The sequence below is a fragment of the Condylostylus longicornis genome, unplaced genomic scaffold (genome assembly GCF_029603195.1).
Source record: "Condylostylus longicornis isolate FDR11 unplaced genomic scaffold, ASM2960319v2 ptg000018l, whole genome shotgun sequence".
NCBI classification, from domain to species: Eukaryota; Metazoa; Arthropoda; class Insecta; order Diptera; family Dolichopodidae; genus Condylostylus; species Condylostylus longicornis.
In genome coordinates this window covers 12,875,424-12,890,897 of record NW_026577987.1, presented here as the reverse complement: position 1 = coordinate 12,890,897, position 15,474 = coordinate 12,875,424, and the positions used below count along the sequence as shown (strand labels likewise).

General features: G+C 25.4%; 1 protein-coding gene across 1 annotated transcript in view; it reads left to right on the top strand.

Annotated features, from left to right (window-relative positions):
- LOC129606188 (serine-rich adhesin for platelets-like) overlaps positions 1-11,444 on the top strand; it is a 54,255-nt gene extending 42,811 nt beyond the window's left edge. Inside the window, exons 2-6 of the mRNA XM_055516342.1 lie at positions 7,116-8,048; positions 8,112-8,478; positions 8,622-9,332; positions 9,392-9,864; positions 10,042-11,444. Of these exons, the coding sequence (XP_055372317.1) occupies positions 7,116-8,048; positions 8,112-8,478; positions 8,622-9,332; positions 9,392-9,864; positions 10,042-10,104 (2,547 nt within the window). The 3' untranslated portion in view covers positions 10,105-11,444. The remainder of the gene's footprint in view (positions 1-7,115; positions 8,049-8,111; positions 8,479-8,621; positions 9,333-9,391; positions 9,865-10,041) is intronic.
- The last annotated feature ends 4,030 nt before the right edge of the window (positions 11,445-15,474 follow it).

Genomic DNA, 15,474 nt, shown 5'->3' with positions numbered 1-15,474 from the left:
GTAAGTATACAATATACATACACTTATATAATATTATAAAACATTACAGGATTACAATATGTGATGGGGTTATAATTCTTAAGAGATTAAAATTAGCTATACATGCACATACACCTTATACATTCAACCATAACAAATTTTACTGAACTGATGAAATTTTTAAATGCAATGATGACTTTTTGTTTGCTTGTTAAAATCAAAAGAAATGCTGTTAATCATTCGGTCGTAAAATGGTATGCGAATTGCAAATATATACAAAGCAATTCTATGCAAAAGAGTTATGGATGCGTTAAATCTTATATGAATTTATTTAAGTGATGTTAAATGCGGAAATCTTAATGCAATTACTGACATCTTTTAGATATTCACAAGTATACAACATAATTGTAAATTGATTGTATATTCAAGCTTATGTTATTATAGACGTACTGTTTACTACACATACATTTTTTTTTGTCTTCTCTAGAGACTTTTTGATACTAAAATTGTTATTCTTCAATTAATGCAATGCTTAAACCTTTTGATTTTTCAAAACTTAAAAAAAACGTAGGTATAAGCCCACAAGAAATAATAAATGATTCAACGTCTGTAATAGAAGTGACAATTGAATAGATTTTTTATAAAAATGCATAAGGTTATTTACTAAAAAAACCAAAGGAAATAAGGTAGAATAACAAATTGTTCGAAAAAATTTTTTTTAATCTAAGCGGAAAACATTTTAACTTTTTTTTTACCGACAGCTAATCTTTCGCAAAATGCTAGACTCAATTGAAAAGACAGAATTGAAAAGAACATAGGCAGAATGTAAATTTAAGGCTTTATTAGATGTTGCATGCCTTTGGCGCAAGATCGTGCCGTAGACTGCTTACAAGTTTTTAATCTTTTTAAAAATGCTCATGGCCAAGGTTGTCAGCGAATATTCAGGTGACAATATGATTGATTTTTACAAAACTAAAACTATTTTGTCGAGACCCTATGTTGATTACAATTTCAAATTATTGCCATCAACTATTGTAAATTCTCTAACATTATTATTTAACTGTTATTTCCTGCAGATTTATTTCCGTAACGTCTAAATTTCTCATACCGAAATTAACATAAAAAGCGTAAAACATAATAGAGACGTTAAACTTTTACAAAATGATGCGACAGCAAGCACAAAGCAAAAAAACAAAAAGCAACAACTGTTATAACAAAATAATAATTGTTAGTTAGAAGTGATAGAGACAACACTAAAACATCCTAACGTTGCTTAATCATATTAATGTTTCTTAACTGAAATGTGAATTTTCTGAATTCTGTTAACATAATAACGATTGTAATGTGGCTGTTTGTAGCAATGCTCATGAGGTTAGATTTATTTTTTTGTTAACTTTTTGAATGTAAATTATAGGCATTTGAGTAATAAGGAAGGTAATAACAATTTTAATACAACTCTTAAGAGAATAATTTATTCAGTTTGAACATCAGCTGCTGAGAATTTTGCTTTTCTTTAAATTTGAACTTTGAATTTTTTTTATTTTTTTTTTTATTTTATACAGTGTAGATCCGTTTGTATGTATTGAAACCAGGAAAAAGTGTAATTTTTTTAACTTAAAAAGATAATTTTTAGTTTACTAGATAATTGGAACAATATAGGTTATAGCGGCATATAATATACACAAAATATAATACATGTGTGTGTACATCTGATCTTATTTATAAAAATTAAATAAGAATTTTGTATTTGGTCCCCAATAATAAACCGGTTATCCGATTAACACATAAGTTAGAAAACTGGTCAGTTCAAAAATTTTTCAATCCACCTTCTTCGAAAGTCGAGAAATTTGGTCATCAAATTCAAATATTTCAACAATCTTTATAAAATTAATGAAACGGTTCATATATGCTCATCAGTTTCAATATTCCCAAAATCGGAATGTATTTTATTGATTTTTTTAATTCCATTTTGAATCCGAAAACTTAAAGTTAAACAAGAATTCGCTCTAAATAATTAATAGTTGCAAACATGGTTACAAGATTTAATGGCATAGTTGTAAATTATTCGAAATTGGACACCAAAAATTGGTTATGTAAACTAAAATATAAATGTATACAAAAAAAATTTATTTAATTTATAATTAATTGAAATTACTTTCATAAATTTTCATAATTATTAAATAATTATTTGAAATTAAAAGAATTTTTTAATTTCATTTTCTATGAACCAATTTATCATATTTATCACACCCATATTCATATGTTTATATACATGCTCATATGTTCACCACTTTTTAAATTACATAATCATAACAATTATTATGTAAAAGCTACAGACATATCACACGAGCAGAATAGAATTGCAACAACTCTAAAAAAAGTTGTTTTCTGGCCGAATATGAAAATTTATGCGAAATTTTTTTTTTCAGTTTATCAGCTCAGACAATACCAAATAATACTCTTCAGAATATTTAAGAGCAAGTACTTTGATTTGATTGAAAAATGCAGTTAGTTAATTGTAGACATGCAACCGATTACGTACATTGGCCAAATATTTGGATTGTATATTGGCCAAATATTTTAAATTTTTATTTGAAAAAACAATCTTGTTAATTTAAATTGAGTTACACTGTGTCGTAATTTTAAACAATGCAGTAATAAAAAAAATATTTCTAAAAAATTCAGCCTAATTGTTGAGTTTTGTACCACTAAAATAATGATATGAATTGTATGTCAGACTATATGTAGCTTACCAATTATAGCATTCATATTGAACAGTATTAAAATCGAATTACTACACTATTGCTATATTGTTCTACCAATACTTTTAAATTAAAATTATTACCACTTTTACTTTTTAAAATCTTTTATATATATGCATTAGGACGCACTATTCACATTAGCCTATACAATTTCAAATTTAGGAGAACACCTTAAAACTGTGAATATTGAATTGAATTTATCTTAATTACAGTTTCTAGTACATTACAGTTTCTAGTACATTTTAAAACACATGTTTTAATCAAGACAATTTACAATAAATCTTGTTATAGAGCATTTTTAATATCCGCATTGTTTCAATGGAAAAAATTCTATAACAACTCCAAGCATACACACATGTACATACATATAGCTATGTAGGGAACATGTTATAATTAAATAAGCTAGTAAATAATTGCAAATCGTATTAATTTAAATTTTCTTTTAATTTTAATGACAATAAAATTCCATATAGCCAGTTACTTATAAGATCGTTTAAATCTAACTGTATTTAATTATAATTAAAGAATTCTATTAAAAAATCATATACGCAAGTAAATTTATTTACTATAATGGGCATATTTTCATACAAAGAATTTAAATATCATGAAATTGACCAGTATGTGTTCTTGAATTTCTGGATCATGAAACCGTGCCCAAAATTATTCTTACTGTTATGCTTTTTTATTTATCTAACATTTTTGTTTCAAATTACATATTTATCTGTGACAATGAGGCAAAACTGCCTAAATACATGCAAATTAGTGATTCCAAATAAATTCTATAAATGTAAACTAATTTTTAAAAATAGAATTTTAGCACATACTCGGAACGCTCCTCCCTTATATGAAGCAAGTGTGGATTAGTAGACCCTTCCTAGGGCCAGTATGCTCTGTAATAAGTCTGTAAAAGGCCCGGAAAAAGGTAAGAAAAGAAATTGAAAGAAGAGGTCGAAACTGCGAAGTAATCGTCCAACGTCGCAACAATCTAAGGATCTTCTGGGCACCTATAATCAGAAGTGTTCCAAAAGAGTTAAGGGCGCAATGTGGAGTTGAAGGACCATGTCACCTTTAAATTCTGTGGAAAAGAGGAAGACACATGAATGTCCCTTCATTAATATTGAAGAGTTTTGATTCGGGTACCCCGTGTTGCTTTGTCTTAACGCAAAATAGCGTAGAATTTTAATTAGTGTAGAATTCACCCCTGTAAGATACTCAAATTTATATAAAATATAGGTTTAGGAGGAGCCTCCTAGGCACCATATCCATATATAGTCAGATATAGTGCCTAGATGTAATTACTTTGATGTTAAAAAATTTAAAAATCATAGATTCTAAATTTCAACTCTAAACATATTCAAATACGAGTACTATAATACCTTGATTGTGGCATACTGAATTAATTTATTATTGGAAGCTTTGCTTTGTTACCACTGAAATTATTAACTAAATCACCAATGAAAACTTCTTTTCATGTTTTTGTCATAAAATCAATTGTTAATTTTGTAAATTAAAACTACTTATACGCATATACATATATTTACATAAATACATATGTTTATATATACTTAATTTATTCCTCTGTTTACTATACTCGACACTATGAATCATGCCCATATCTAATGTACATAGATAGGAAAAAAATTATGTATTTTGCAATAAATGAACAAAAAATGTATTAATTTTTCTACCAATATTTGAAAATAAATTCAAAATAATATATTAGTCTATTATAATTAACTGACTTAATAAATTTTATTAAATAACTATTAGAGTATGATTAAGTTATAGAACGTGCTACAAACATTGATAAAAATCTTCGATCTTTTTAATAAGAACAAAATTTTTTTATAACAAAATTACATTTTTGTAAATAAAATCGGAATTTTTTAATTCAAATGATATTAACAAATTAATCATATTATCATAAATAACAAAACTGGGTAGGTTTTCTAAAATATATTAATTAAAAAATATATAAAACTATAATAAATATTATAAAAAAAAATAATAATAATATTAAATGTATTACTTGAATTGCATGACATAATTAATGATTAATGTTATAATATTAATAAAATTTATCCACTGTGCGCGCTTATGTATAACAAATATATTGTAATAACAAATAAAATACTTATACATATGACAATTCATGCAATATGATTAAATTGTATTGAATTTCACTTATAGAGGGCGTACAAACTTTTAAAATATCACGAAATGTAAATATTTGAGATCTAATATTGCGGTCTATTTAAAGCAATATAATATTCTTAAAGCAAAATTCTATAAGTATATAAAAGAGAAAATGAGAGGAGCAGTTGCGAACATTTATTTCCTAAAATGGGATTTCCACGTATGCGTTTATGAATTTTGGCGCTTTCTTTCTAAAAATTTTTTTTTTATTCCAAAAATCATCCTGAATAAAAAATAATGCGTTCGGAATAAGTGAAATGCAAGAAAGAAATAAAAAAAAGGATTATTCCGAAAATTTCCAATAAACAACTTTAAAACGCTAAAAGAACAACTTTAAAGCGCTCCGAATAAAATATTTTTAGCTCTTATATATAAAACGACAATGTGCAATACAATTTTTATTTTTGTAAACTGCTAATAATTATTTAATATATTTTTATAACCAGTACAAAATTTGAGCATTACTGAAAAATCTAGCAAAAATTCCAATACATATTTTTTTTTAACATTAAAGTTTTTATGTAAGATTAAAATTCTCAAAAGCCGGTAAAACAAATTTTTATATTTTGATATAGCCACATAAATTTTTTTTTATAAATCATCTTTTCTCGCACTATTGTATTGATAATTAATTACACTTAAGTATATATACATATGTATAATATAGATAAGGGAAATTATTATGTAATTTTAAAATTCCCCATATATCATTATCAAATTTCAAATGAAATTTTTAAAAAATTTATCAATGAATTTTAAAATCCAAAAACAATAAAACAATTTTTATTATTTAAATGATTCCACTTTCTAACACTTAAATCATTAATAACTCTAATAGCAGGTGTCATTTTAATTTCCTGTATAAAAAATAACTTAAGTCTTGTTATCAGACCTACTAACAAAAAAAAAATACTAATTTGGTTGATTTATCATTATTAGTAAAAAAAATGTTAAACCTATAATTCACTACCAAATTATAAATATATTTTTTTCGATTCGATTATGCGGTATTTCTACCTTTAATATGAGGTTAATGATTCGGTGGCGTTCCTACATTTCTCCACCTTTTAACAAAATATATATGAATATCAATAATATCAAAAACTTCCAAAAATTAAAAAACAAATTCTTAACAATCTGATATGTTTTGTAAAAAAAAACTATAATTATATAAATTATAAATTTTTAAAAAATTAAATGTCAAAATCGAAATTGGTAAGGTGTGATTCAAATCGAAATCGCGATAATAATGATAAGAAAAATGACAAGACGGAGAGAGAAAAGAGAAGTTAAATGCCACACGCTGAGACAATTTTATTTTTCTTTATTCATTTTCGATTATTTTATTGTTGTTACGACAAATTAGCATATGAAATTGAAACATTTAAAATTTAAAAATTCTGTTACTTGTTTTTCATTAGCGTATTATTTTTTTATTGCTCAATTAATTGCGGAAACATGCGATTATAATTGATGGTTTTTCCCTAAAGAATTTTCAAATACGTAAGTATGCACGTATAATTATATACTTTATATAAATTAGTACAAATTGTTTAAAACTCTTTGATACAAAATTGTTTTAATTTCGGAAATTTTTGGAATTCTTCAACGTTCCATATAATATTAAATTTAGATTGATAAAGTTTTAATTAAAAATATTCCATAATTTCCTTTATGTTTTAACTTTGAAATGATTTTGTTAATTATAAAGAAATTAACAAATTAATTTGTTTATTAATTAGTTATTCTCAGCGGGTGTTAAAATATTTTGGTTACATAATATTTTTCAAATTGGTATTTTTAGCACATTTTTATAATTTATATTTGCTAGTTTAAGAAATTTAAGAGGAAACGGAATGACAATTAGTTTATAAGATTTAACTTCATTAATAAAATTTAAAACTTCAAAAATTGAACAAATTGCTTCCGATCATATCAAAAAAGGTGAAATCATTAATCGATTAGATTGTATAATAAAAGCAAATTATATTTAAGAGCAACTCCGCATAAATATTGTCAAACTACACTATGAGTATATTTCCATTTAAATTGTAAAAGTCTTTGAAAATTGCAACTATTATAAGGCCATAACCAATACTTATTTTTTTTTTTCATCAATAACATGCACTTTATGTCTTAACAAAATCTAAAATTTTTTTAATTATAATTTCATTACAGGACTCAAGTTTTTGTAGCCGTCCAACACAAATATCATTACCATCATCGTCATCAGCAGTATCCGTATCTTCAGTAGATCGTAATTCCGCATCAGATCGAAGTTTATCATTCAAAAGTTTTCAAAGAAATAAAACACATTTTTGGAAAACAGATTCAACAAAATATAATTTAACAAAGACCTCAACAGCAGCTGCATTTCGAAATCGTGCTAATCAAATACTAAAATGGCAAAAAAATTTAGAATTTAAAGAACATTTAAGAACATGTTGGGATTATTCTCGGTGGCCGATTTTTTTATTATTATCATGCCTCGTTTTAGGCTCTTTAGTTTATGTTTTTTATCTCGGAAATTATAGACGCTCAGATTGTATTGAAAATTATGTAATAGCTTCTGAATTCAATGATATAGATAATAATCATTTAGAATATTCCGAGGAAATTGGCCAATCAAAGAATATTGATGATGATGATCTTCTAAATAAATTTATAATACCAAATAAATTCGAAACTGTGTCAGATGAAAAAAATACTGAAGATTTTTTAAATACAGAACCAATTATTATATATAATAGCTCAGATGAATTTGAGAAAAAAGATTTTGTTAGAGAAACAACTATTAATACAAAACATTTAAAACAATTTAATGAGCCAATAACAAGTACAACAATCCACCCTGCAAGAAATACACAAATTTTAAAATTTTCTACAAAAGAAGGCTTTCTGGTTGAAGATGATGATTTGTTAGCGCCTCCACAAAACTTGAACGAAAGTGAATTGAATAAAAACCAAGAAAAAACCATTCTTAGCCCAATTTCTCTAAATAGCAATGGACATTCATTGGGACATCAGAATGGTTATGATGTTCCAGTTCAAGAAGACGAAACTATTTTAAGATTATATAACGAACATTTGAATAAATCATCAAATCAAAAGGTAAGTTATCAAATTTTTTAATATTATCATTCTTCTTGACTAACATTACTTAATTGTGAGCAGAGTCTAAGTACAGAAAAGCCACCTCAAACGACAACTTTAAAAGTCTCACCAACTATACCAGTTATTACACATCACAGAGATACAAGCCCTAATATAAAATCAACAACAGAATCAGAATTGAATTATAATGATACTAGTGATGTCAATGTATGTCAATCAACATCATTGGATATGTGCCAAGGAATTTTGCAATATGATTTAACAAACAGCAAATCAAAACATATTATTGCTACAATGGATTTAGCACATTTTAAATACTTGATTGCATCAAATTGCTCGAATCGTGCTTCTCAATTTATTTGCTCGTATTTAGAACCAGAATGTAGACCACATGGATCCTTGGAACCATGTAAAAGAATTTGTAAATGTAGGTTTTTTTATTATTAGTTTTAATAGTTTCGGCAAGCCAATATTTTTGAATTTGTTTATATGTATGTAGATTTGAACTAAAAAATAAAAGTAAAATAAAATTATAAATAATAAAATTTTAATATTACTTTCTGAATGCAGCCATTTTAGAACCATGTTCAAGTATAATAGCAAGTTCAGAAATTTTAACAACAATATTCGATTGTGATCGTTATCCAGATTCAAATGATCGTAATGTTTGTGAAGATCCAACGCGTCGCAATAGTAAATGTTATGAAGACGAATTTCAATGTTTAGATTCAACATGCATACCAAAACAATGGAAATGTGATAATATCAAAGATTGTTCATTAAGTGAAGATGAAGACAATTGTAAATTTTGTCATCATGAAGAATTTCGTTGTCATACAGATAGTAATTGTATATCTGGTGATTTACAATGTGATGGATACGAAGATTGTTCTGATGGTTCTGATGAATATGATTGCTTAGATTATGATCCCTCTAATGATGATGATGATGACAATAATGACAATGACGATGAATATGAAGTAAAAACAGATAATAAAAATAGTAATAATTATGATGATGAACTCAATGGTGGTGATTATCCAATGCCACGCATCTACTCATTTGCAGCAATTCAATCACCAGATAATCCAGACAGTTTACCATTTTTTGCTATACCAATTGATGAAGATGGTAAAGGTAGTAAAATGGTTGAAGAAACATCTAGTAGTTTTTTCAATGAAGACAACAAAAGCATTGATTTTGTAGATGAAAATGATGAAAAAAATAAAACAAATTCAAAAAATAAAACAAAATCAACAGAAGAAATATCAAAAAGTTTAGGTAAACTTCTAATCTAGATACAAACAATAAAAACCTTAAATATTTAATTTTTTATTTAGCAAATTTCCAAGACAGTACCGAAATTATGATGACCAGTGACTCAGAATATGATTTTAAATATTCAAAATACCGAACAAATAGAACACGTAATACTGTGGCCATGTCAAAACGAGTTTCAGAAAATGCCACCGTAAATAATTCAAAAAGATCTCCTGTAAGCTCTGCATCAACAATGACGTCAACATCACAAAAAACACCAGCGTCATCAACTACCACTGCATCATCGTCAATAAGATCAAGAACTACTGACACAACAACAACCACAACGGAAAATTCTTATAAAATGCTGAATTTTTCAACTGAAACATCAAAACGGACTGAAGACAATCCTGCAAAAAAAACTACAACGAAACCCGGTAATAAAATTATGTTAATGCCCGAGATATTATCAGAACCAACTCAATATTGTCCTGAGGGACAATTAAGATGTGTCACTGGAGAATGTATAACAGTTGATCAATTGTGTGATAAGGTACATATATACATATCTAAATTTATATAATTTTATGAACACGAATTTTCCTATTCAAATTTAAATTATTACAAATTATACAAATCCCACTTTATTACCAATAAAAATTTAAAACTTCACTTAATTATTACTTAATTAAATGATTTAATTTTTAAATGTTATTTCTTTGATCTTTAGAAAATCGATTGTCCTGATGGCGCCGATGAAGCTCGATGTATATATAAAGATGCCAGTGACTAAATTTACAACTATAACAGAAACTTTGAGAACAAAATTTTATTTCACTTTTATTTATAAAAAATCACTAAAATTTTCATATTTTTAACACTTAATCAGAAAACAAGAAGCATTAGACTTATTCATCTCGAAAGATCAACAACTTAATATAATATGTACATATTTTTCTGAATTTAATTGCTAAATATAAAATTACCTTTTTTATAATAATAATTTTCATTAATTTTCGCACAAAGTTGCAGCAGCTTTTGAAGCGACATAAATCCGAATAAATGATATTAATTGATGTTAAATGGCATCAATTTGAATTTTTCAATTCCAGTTATCCAATTATTATTATATTCTACTACTCTGTATTGCTGCAATGGATTCCAGACAAAAATGTTATATATGTAGCAAGATTATATGAAACATTTTCTGCATAATACGTCCTCTTTATGTAAAAATATTTTCGAACATTAGCCCTCAATAACTTAACTCTTGTTTGTTTTTCAAAATTTCTTCTTCAATTAGTTATTTTCACAATCAAGCATAATTTTAACATAGAAAATCACAAGTATGTAAAAAATAGAGTCGATATTTAAATAATTTGTATTTATTCACATCACATTTGTACTTCTTCATTTTTCAAATATTTCAGAGCACAATGCTCAAACTATTTCATAGAAGCGAAAATTTTACTGTTAAATAATATTTTTTTCTGTTTTCCCACAATTTTGTTGCAGCTAAATTCATTGTCAAATTAAGAAAGCATTATGCCTATTTACACGACGGCTTTTAAACTGATGGTTCACGTAAGTTTTATTGTTTTGCATTAATGCAAACGTCGTCGTGTAAACACAAATTTTTACTAGAGTTTGGGAAATTGAATAAAGAACTAGGTTTTCTTTATAGAAATTCAGTTTTCCAAAAAATTAATTTAAAATTTTTTTTTAGTTTTATTATCGTAATACAACGTCATCGAGATGATGATTAAACGACGTAAGCAATACTTACTATGTATTTAAATTTCTTTCTTTTCTTATTTCAATGTATTTACTTCTTGTTCTTATTAAAATTCTGTAATATATGTATATATGTCTTTATGAATTTGTAATTTTTATATTATATAATTATTTTCGAATATTTTATTTACTGTATATAATTATTTTATATAAATTCATTTATTCATGCCAGTTTTTTTTTATAATATTTTTTTAAATAGGATTTTTAGATTTTACATAAAACTTTCAATTAAAATGTAATTTTGACATTTATTTTTAAAAGTATGAAAAAAAATGTTTGTTAATTAGACATTTAACAAAAAAAAGCAATTTGAATTTAAATATTTTTATATATTTTTAAAGCATCCTCAATCACTTTTTAGCTGTGATATGTTAAAATAAATACAATGTATAAATTAAAAAGTAAAAAAAAATAAATATTTCAATAAATCTAAATAAAAAAATTTAGTTAGAAAAATTTGTAGTTTTCATATTTTTCAACAATTTTCAAAAAGAATTGAAATCTTTCTAAATTAGCAAACAGTGTTAAAAGATATATGATTAAGTAAATAGTAAGTATGACATCAACTTTGCAATACCTACAAGTAAGTGCAAACGCACTTAAAATTAATTTGAAATTATTTTTTTCTAAATGAGTGAAAGTGATTTCAAGTCTATTTTGATATATTTCATCTAAAGGCGCTGACAACTTTTCAACACTTTTGAAATTTCTGATCAAAAACTAGCGAACGCACCTCGGCTGACAGCAATTCGATATTTTTGTTATATTAAGATATGCACATATGTTTGTTCGACGAATATCATGACTTATCGACATTCTTCGGCTTAAGTCTTTTTGCAGTCAGCGTCTTCTTAAAAATCTGACGTACAATATTATCTCGACCAAATTATTTCAATTTTACCATTCCTTATTTTACTGATATACACGATTTTTAATTAATTATACATTTAAATTATATATGTATATGTACACAAATAAGCTGCAATATTAAATACTATCGTATCCATTCATATTGGTAGTTTTAGTTTATTCCTACTATATGAAACTATATAAACAAATTTATTTATCAATGGACGAGAATTATAAAAAAAATAAGAAAGAAATATTTTCATAAGATCGGAAATAGAGTATTTCCTGTCCTTTTTTTATTACTCAGTAACTAACAATTCCTCTATCACGTACAAATGACCTCTTTTCAATACATATATATTTTTTGAAAAAAATATTTAAAATTGCTATTGAAATTTTTATAAAAGTTCTGTATTTAAAAATGAAACAAGAAAAAATTTAAAGAACAATAATTTTTACTTGCAAAGCAAAATCAATTACATACAAACTTGTCATAAACCTTAAATTTGATTATGGCGTATTATAAGACATTGAATAAGTAATTTTAATTTATATATCAAGCTTCATTGAAAATTTTTGAAATTTAGAATACACACATTATTCATAATTTATAGATACATTTATGTATAAATTTTCATACATTGACATTTTTTAACAAAATAATATCAATATGTCATTCAACCATTTCTAAAACAAAAATTGCATAAGTAAACAAAAGAATGTATAAGAATGCGCATAATAATGTTAATTTTTATTGTGGGCAGACCGTTTATTTAACAGAGAATTCGTCCTCAAACCAATTATTCAGTCATAAAGATTGTATTATAATAAATAACTCAAGTTGACGTTGAATTTGCATTTAGGTGAAAATCAATAGATTATCGACATATTTGATTGACTTTAAAACAAGTTGACGGGTCCAAAACGAAACGCAATGTCTTCAGACGAGCTTTAATCGATTTTTTTTTCAAATTTTATGTAGATATTTTATAATGATATTACCGAAAAAAAGTAAAAACTATAAAAGTTCAGCTTGTTGTATAGTGTATACTTTAACTTAGAGCTAAAACAATAACTCTTAAACTTAAACCTAGTGTAAAATTGACCGCTACAGCAACACTTTAGTTTGCGTTTGTGTAAACGCCAAAAAGTTTTGAGATTTCAACATATTTGAACCACTTTTCATTGACAACTTATTATTCAAAACTATTTCCCTCCCTACACCGTTAACCCTTTCAAAATAATATATTTTGAATCTTAATTACAAGCGAATCAACATATTTCAAATATCAATCAATAAAATTTTCTTAGAATTGAAAAAAAAAATACAAAAATACGAATTCATTTTTATTTCTTTTGCATTGTTTTATAAAAAAATTTCAAATCAATTAAGAAAATATTTATGTATGTATTTTGTACTGAGACTTATTTGAAAAGTATGTAATGTTATCATATAGTAATCAGCTGATTGCCGATCAATTTCATAAAAACTTTGTGTCACGCCAAAAGTTCATGTTATTGTGATAATCCCTAATTGATTCATCGTTATAATGATTATGAATTTTTTTTTTAAATTACGTACACATTTAAGTATATCTTTAATTCTTTTGAATTATACTTTATGGTCATCAAAAAAAAAACCGCACAGGAAAATGGAAATAAAAAAATGTGGAATTTTAAAAATTAAAACAAAAATTTAAATAATACTTTTTTAACAGATGAATAAATCAAATGTGCAAAATGTTACGTTATTCGTTTTGACGTTAAATACCATATTTCAATATTTTTTACAGAGTGACATTTTTTCAATAATTTGAGTCCAAAAAAACTTGAATTTTCTTTTTAATGCTTTTATATTCCTCTATGTACATAAATACTCACAAGTACATCCAACAAGTCCAGAATGATTTGATTACCAAATCAAATGGTTTTCAAAATCCCAAAGGGTTTTCAATCCGAGCTTCTAAAAAGTTTTTGGCAACAAAATAGAATTTTACTTTCTAATTTTAATTATGTATTGAGCATATTTCGACAATTTCATTTTATTACTATATTAATTTTAATTGTAAACATAATATAATGAAGCGTACTAAAAAAAGCGATTCTTTCGGATGATTTTGAAATCAGATTATACAATTTACTTAAGTGAATGACTGCACATACTTATGAATATAATGTGCATTCTTCTGTACATAGTTTAAATATATAAAAAGTTTTACCGCAGTTTACTTATAAATATGCAAAAAAAATTTAAACGAATCCCGCAAGATTATTCAATCTATTCTAGAAGCTTATCCATGAATGAAAAACAATAAAAAAAATCCCACAAAAAACCACAAACTTTATATCGCTTTTAATAATCGCACAAAATGGGAATAATGTCAGTCGCGTTTATTTTCGTTCACTTGATTCATGATTTTATTTTTCTAGTTTTTTTTTCTTAGTGCTCTAATACTAAACTAAATGTAAAGCTCCAACTATAATAAAAAAAAATCGAAAAGCCAAAAAATTTCAAGTAATTACTTTTTTGCATTAGTGTTTTACAATTTGAAATCGATGTGAAAAATATTAATATAATGAAATCAATGTTTAAAAATGCTTTAAGAAAAACAAAAAGCATTAACCAAAAACTATTTTCCGAGCTTAGAGCTCGTCATCACCTGTGACATTTTCCAAGCCTAAAAATTTCAAAATTTTCCATTTTTATTTCTTACGTGTATACAGCCGCTTACGTACTTATATATACTTATACATATGTGTGTATATTTGAAAAATGTCATTTTATTAAATAATTGGAGCCTTTTCATTATAGGATTATGTATTTTCAATTAAATTTTTGAAATATATCTTCGAATTTTGATGTATTTATTAAATTAAGTAAATGATTTCATTGAAAAAGTTGGCGGACGAAAAAGTTACTAAGTCAGTAAGCTGTCATTAGGTCTGTTTGTCTACTTTATTTCACAAAAATTTAAAAATCAAACGAATTTGAAAGAAAAAATGAAAAGCCTTTTTGGAATTAAGTGCGCTTCATATTTTTCTCATTTGTCACTCAAAGCAAAACTTTAAAAATAATTTTGTAAAATTTTTTCTCCACAAAATTTTAAAGAATCAGACAAATGACAGTTAAAATAATTAGAATGAGAGCTATCGAGAAGGCTTTGATCGAAGAATTTTCTAAACGCCGCAAAATCAATTCTCCTGTAAAATTTAGCTTTTTTCAATTATGTACTGAATTTGAACTATGTATTTTGACGTATTTGTTTCTTTTGTTTGATTTTTCGTAGAGAGAAACTTTTGAGCTTCCTTATAATTACTTAGCAGCAAAGTTGCGAAAAATACGGATACGTTTATACATTTTTTTTGTTATTAAAGAAAAATTTTGACAGTAACCATTTTACAGATGTATAAATTTAGTACATTTTTTTCGTAATTTTGGATTAGATCATGAAGCCATTACCTATGTTTACACTTCGACTTTTGCATCAATGGTTAACATACGTTTCGTTTCCCTTTTTA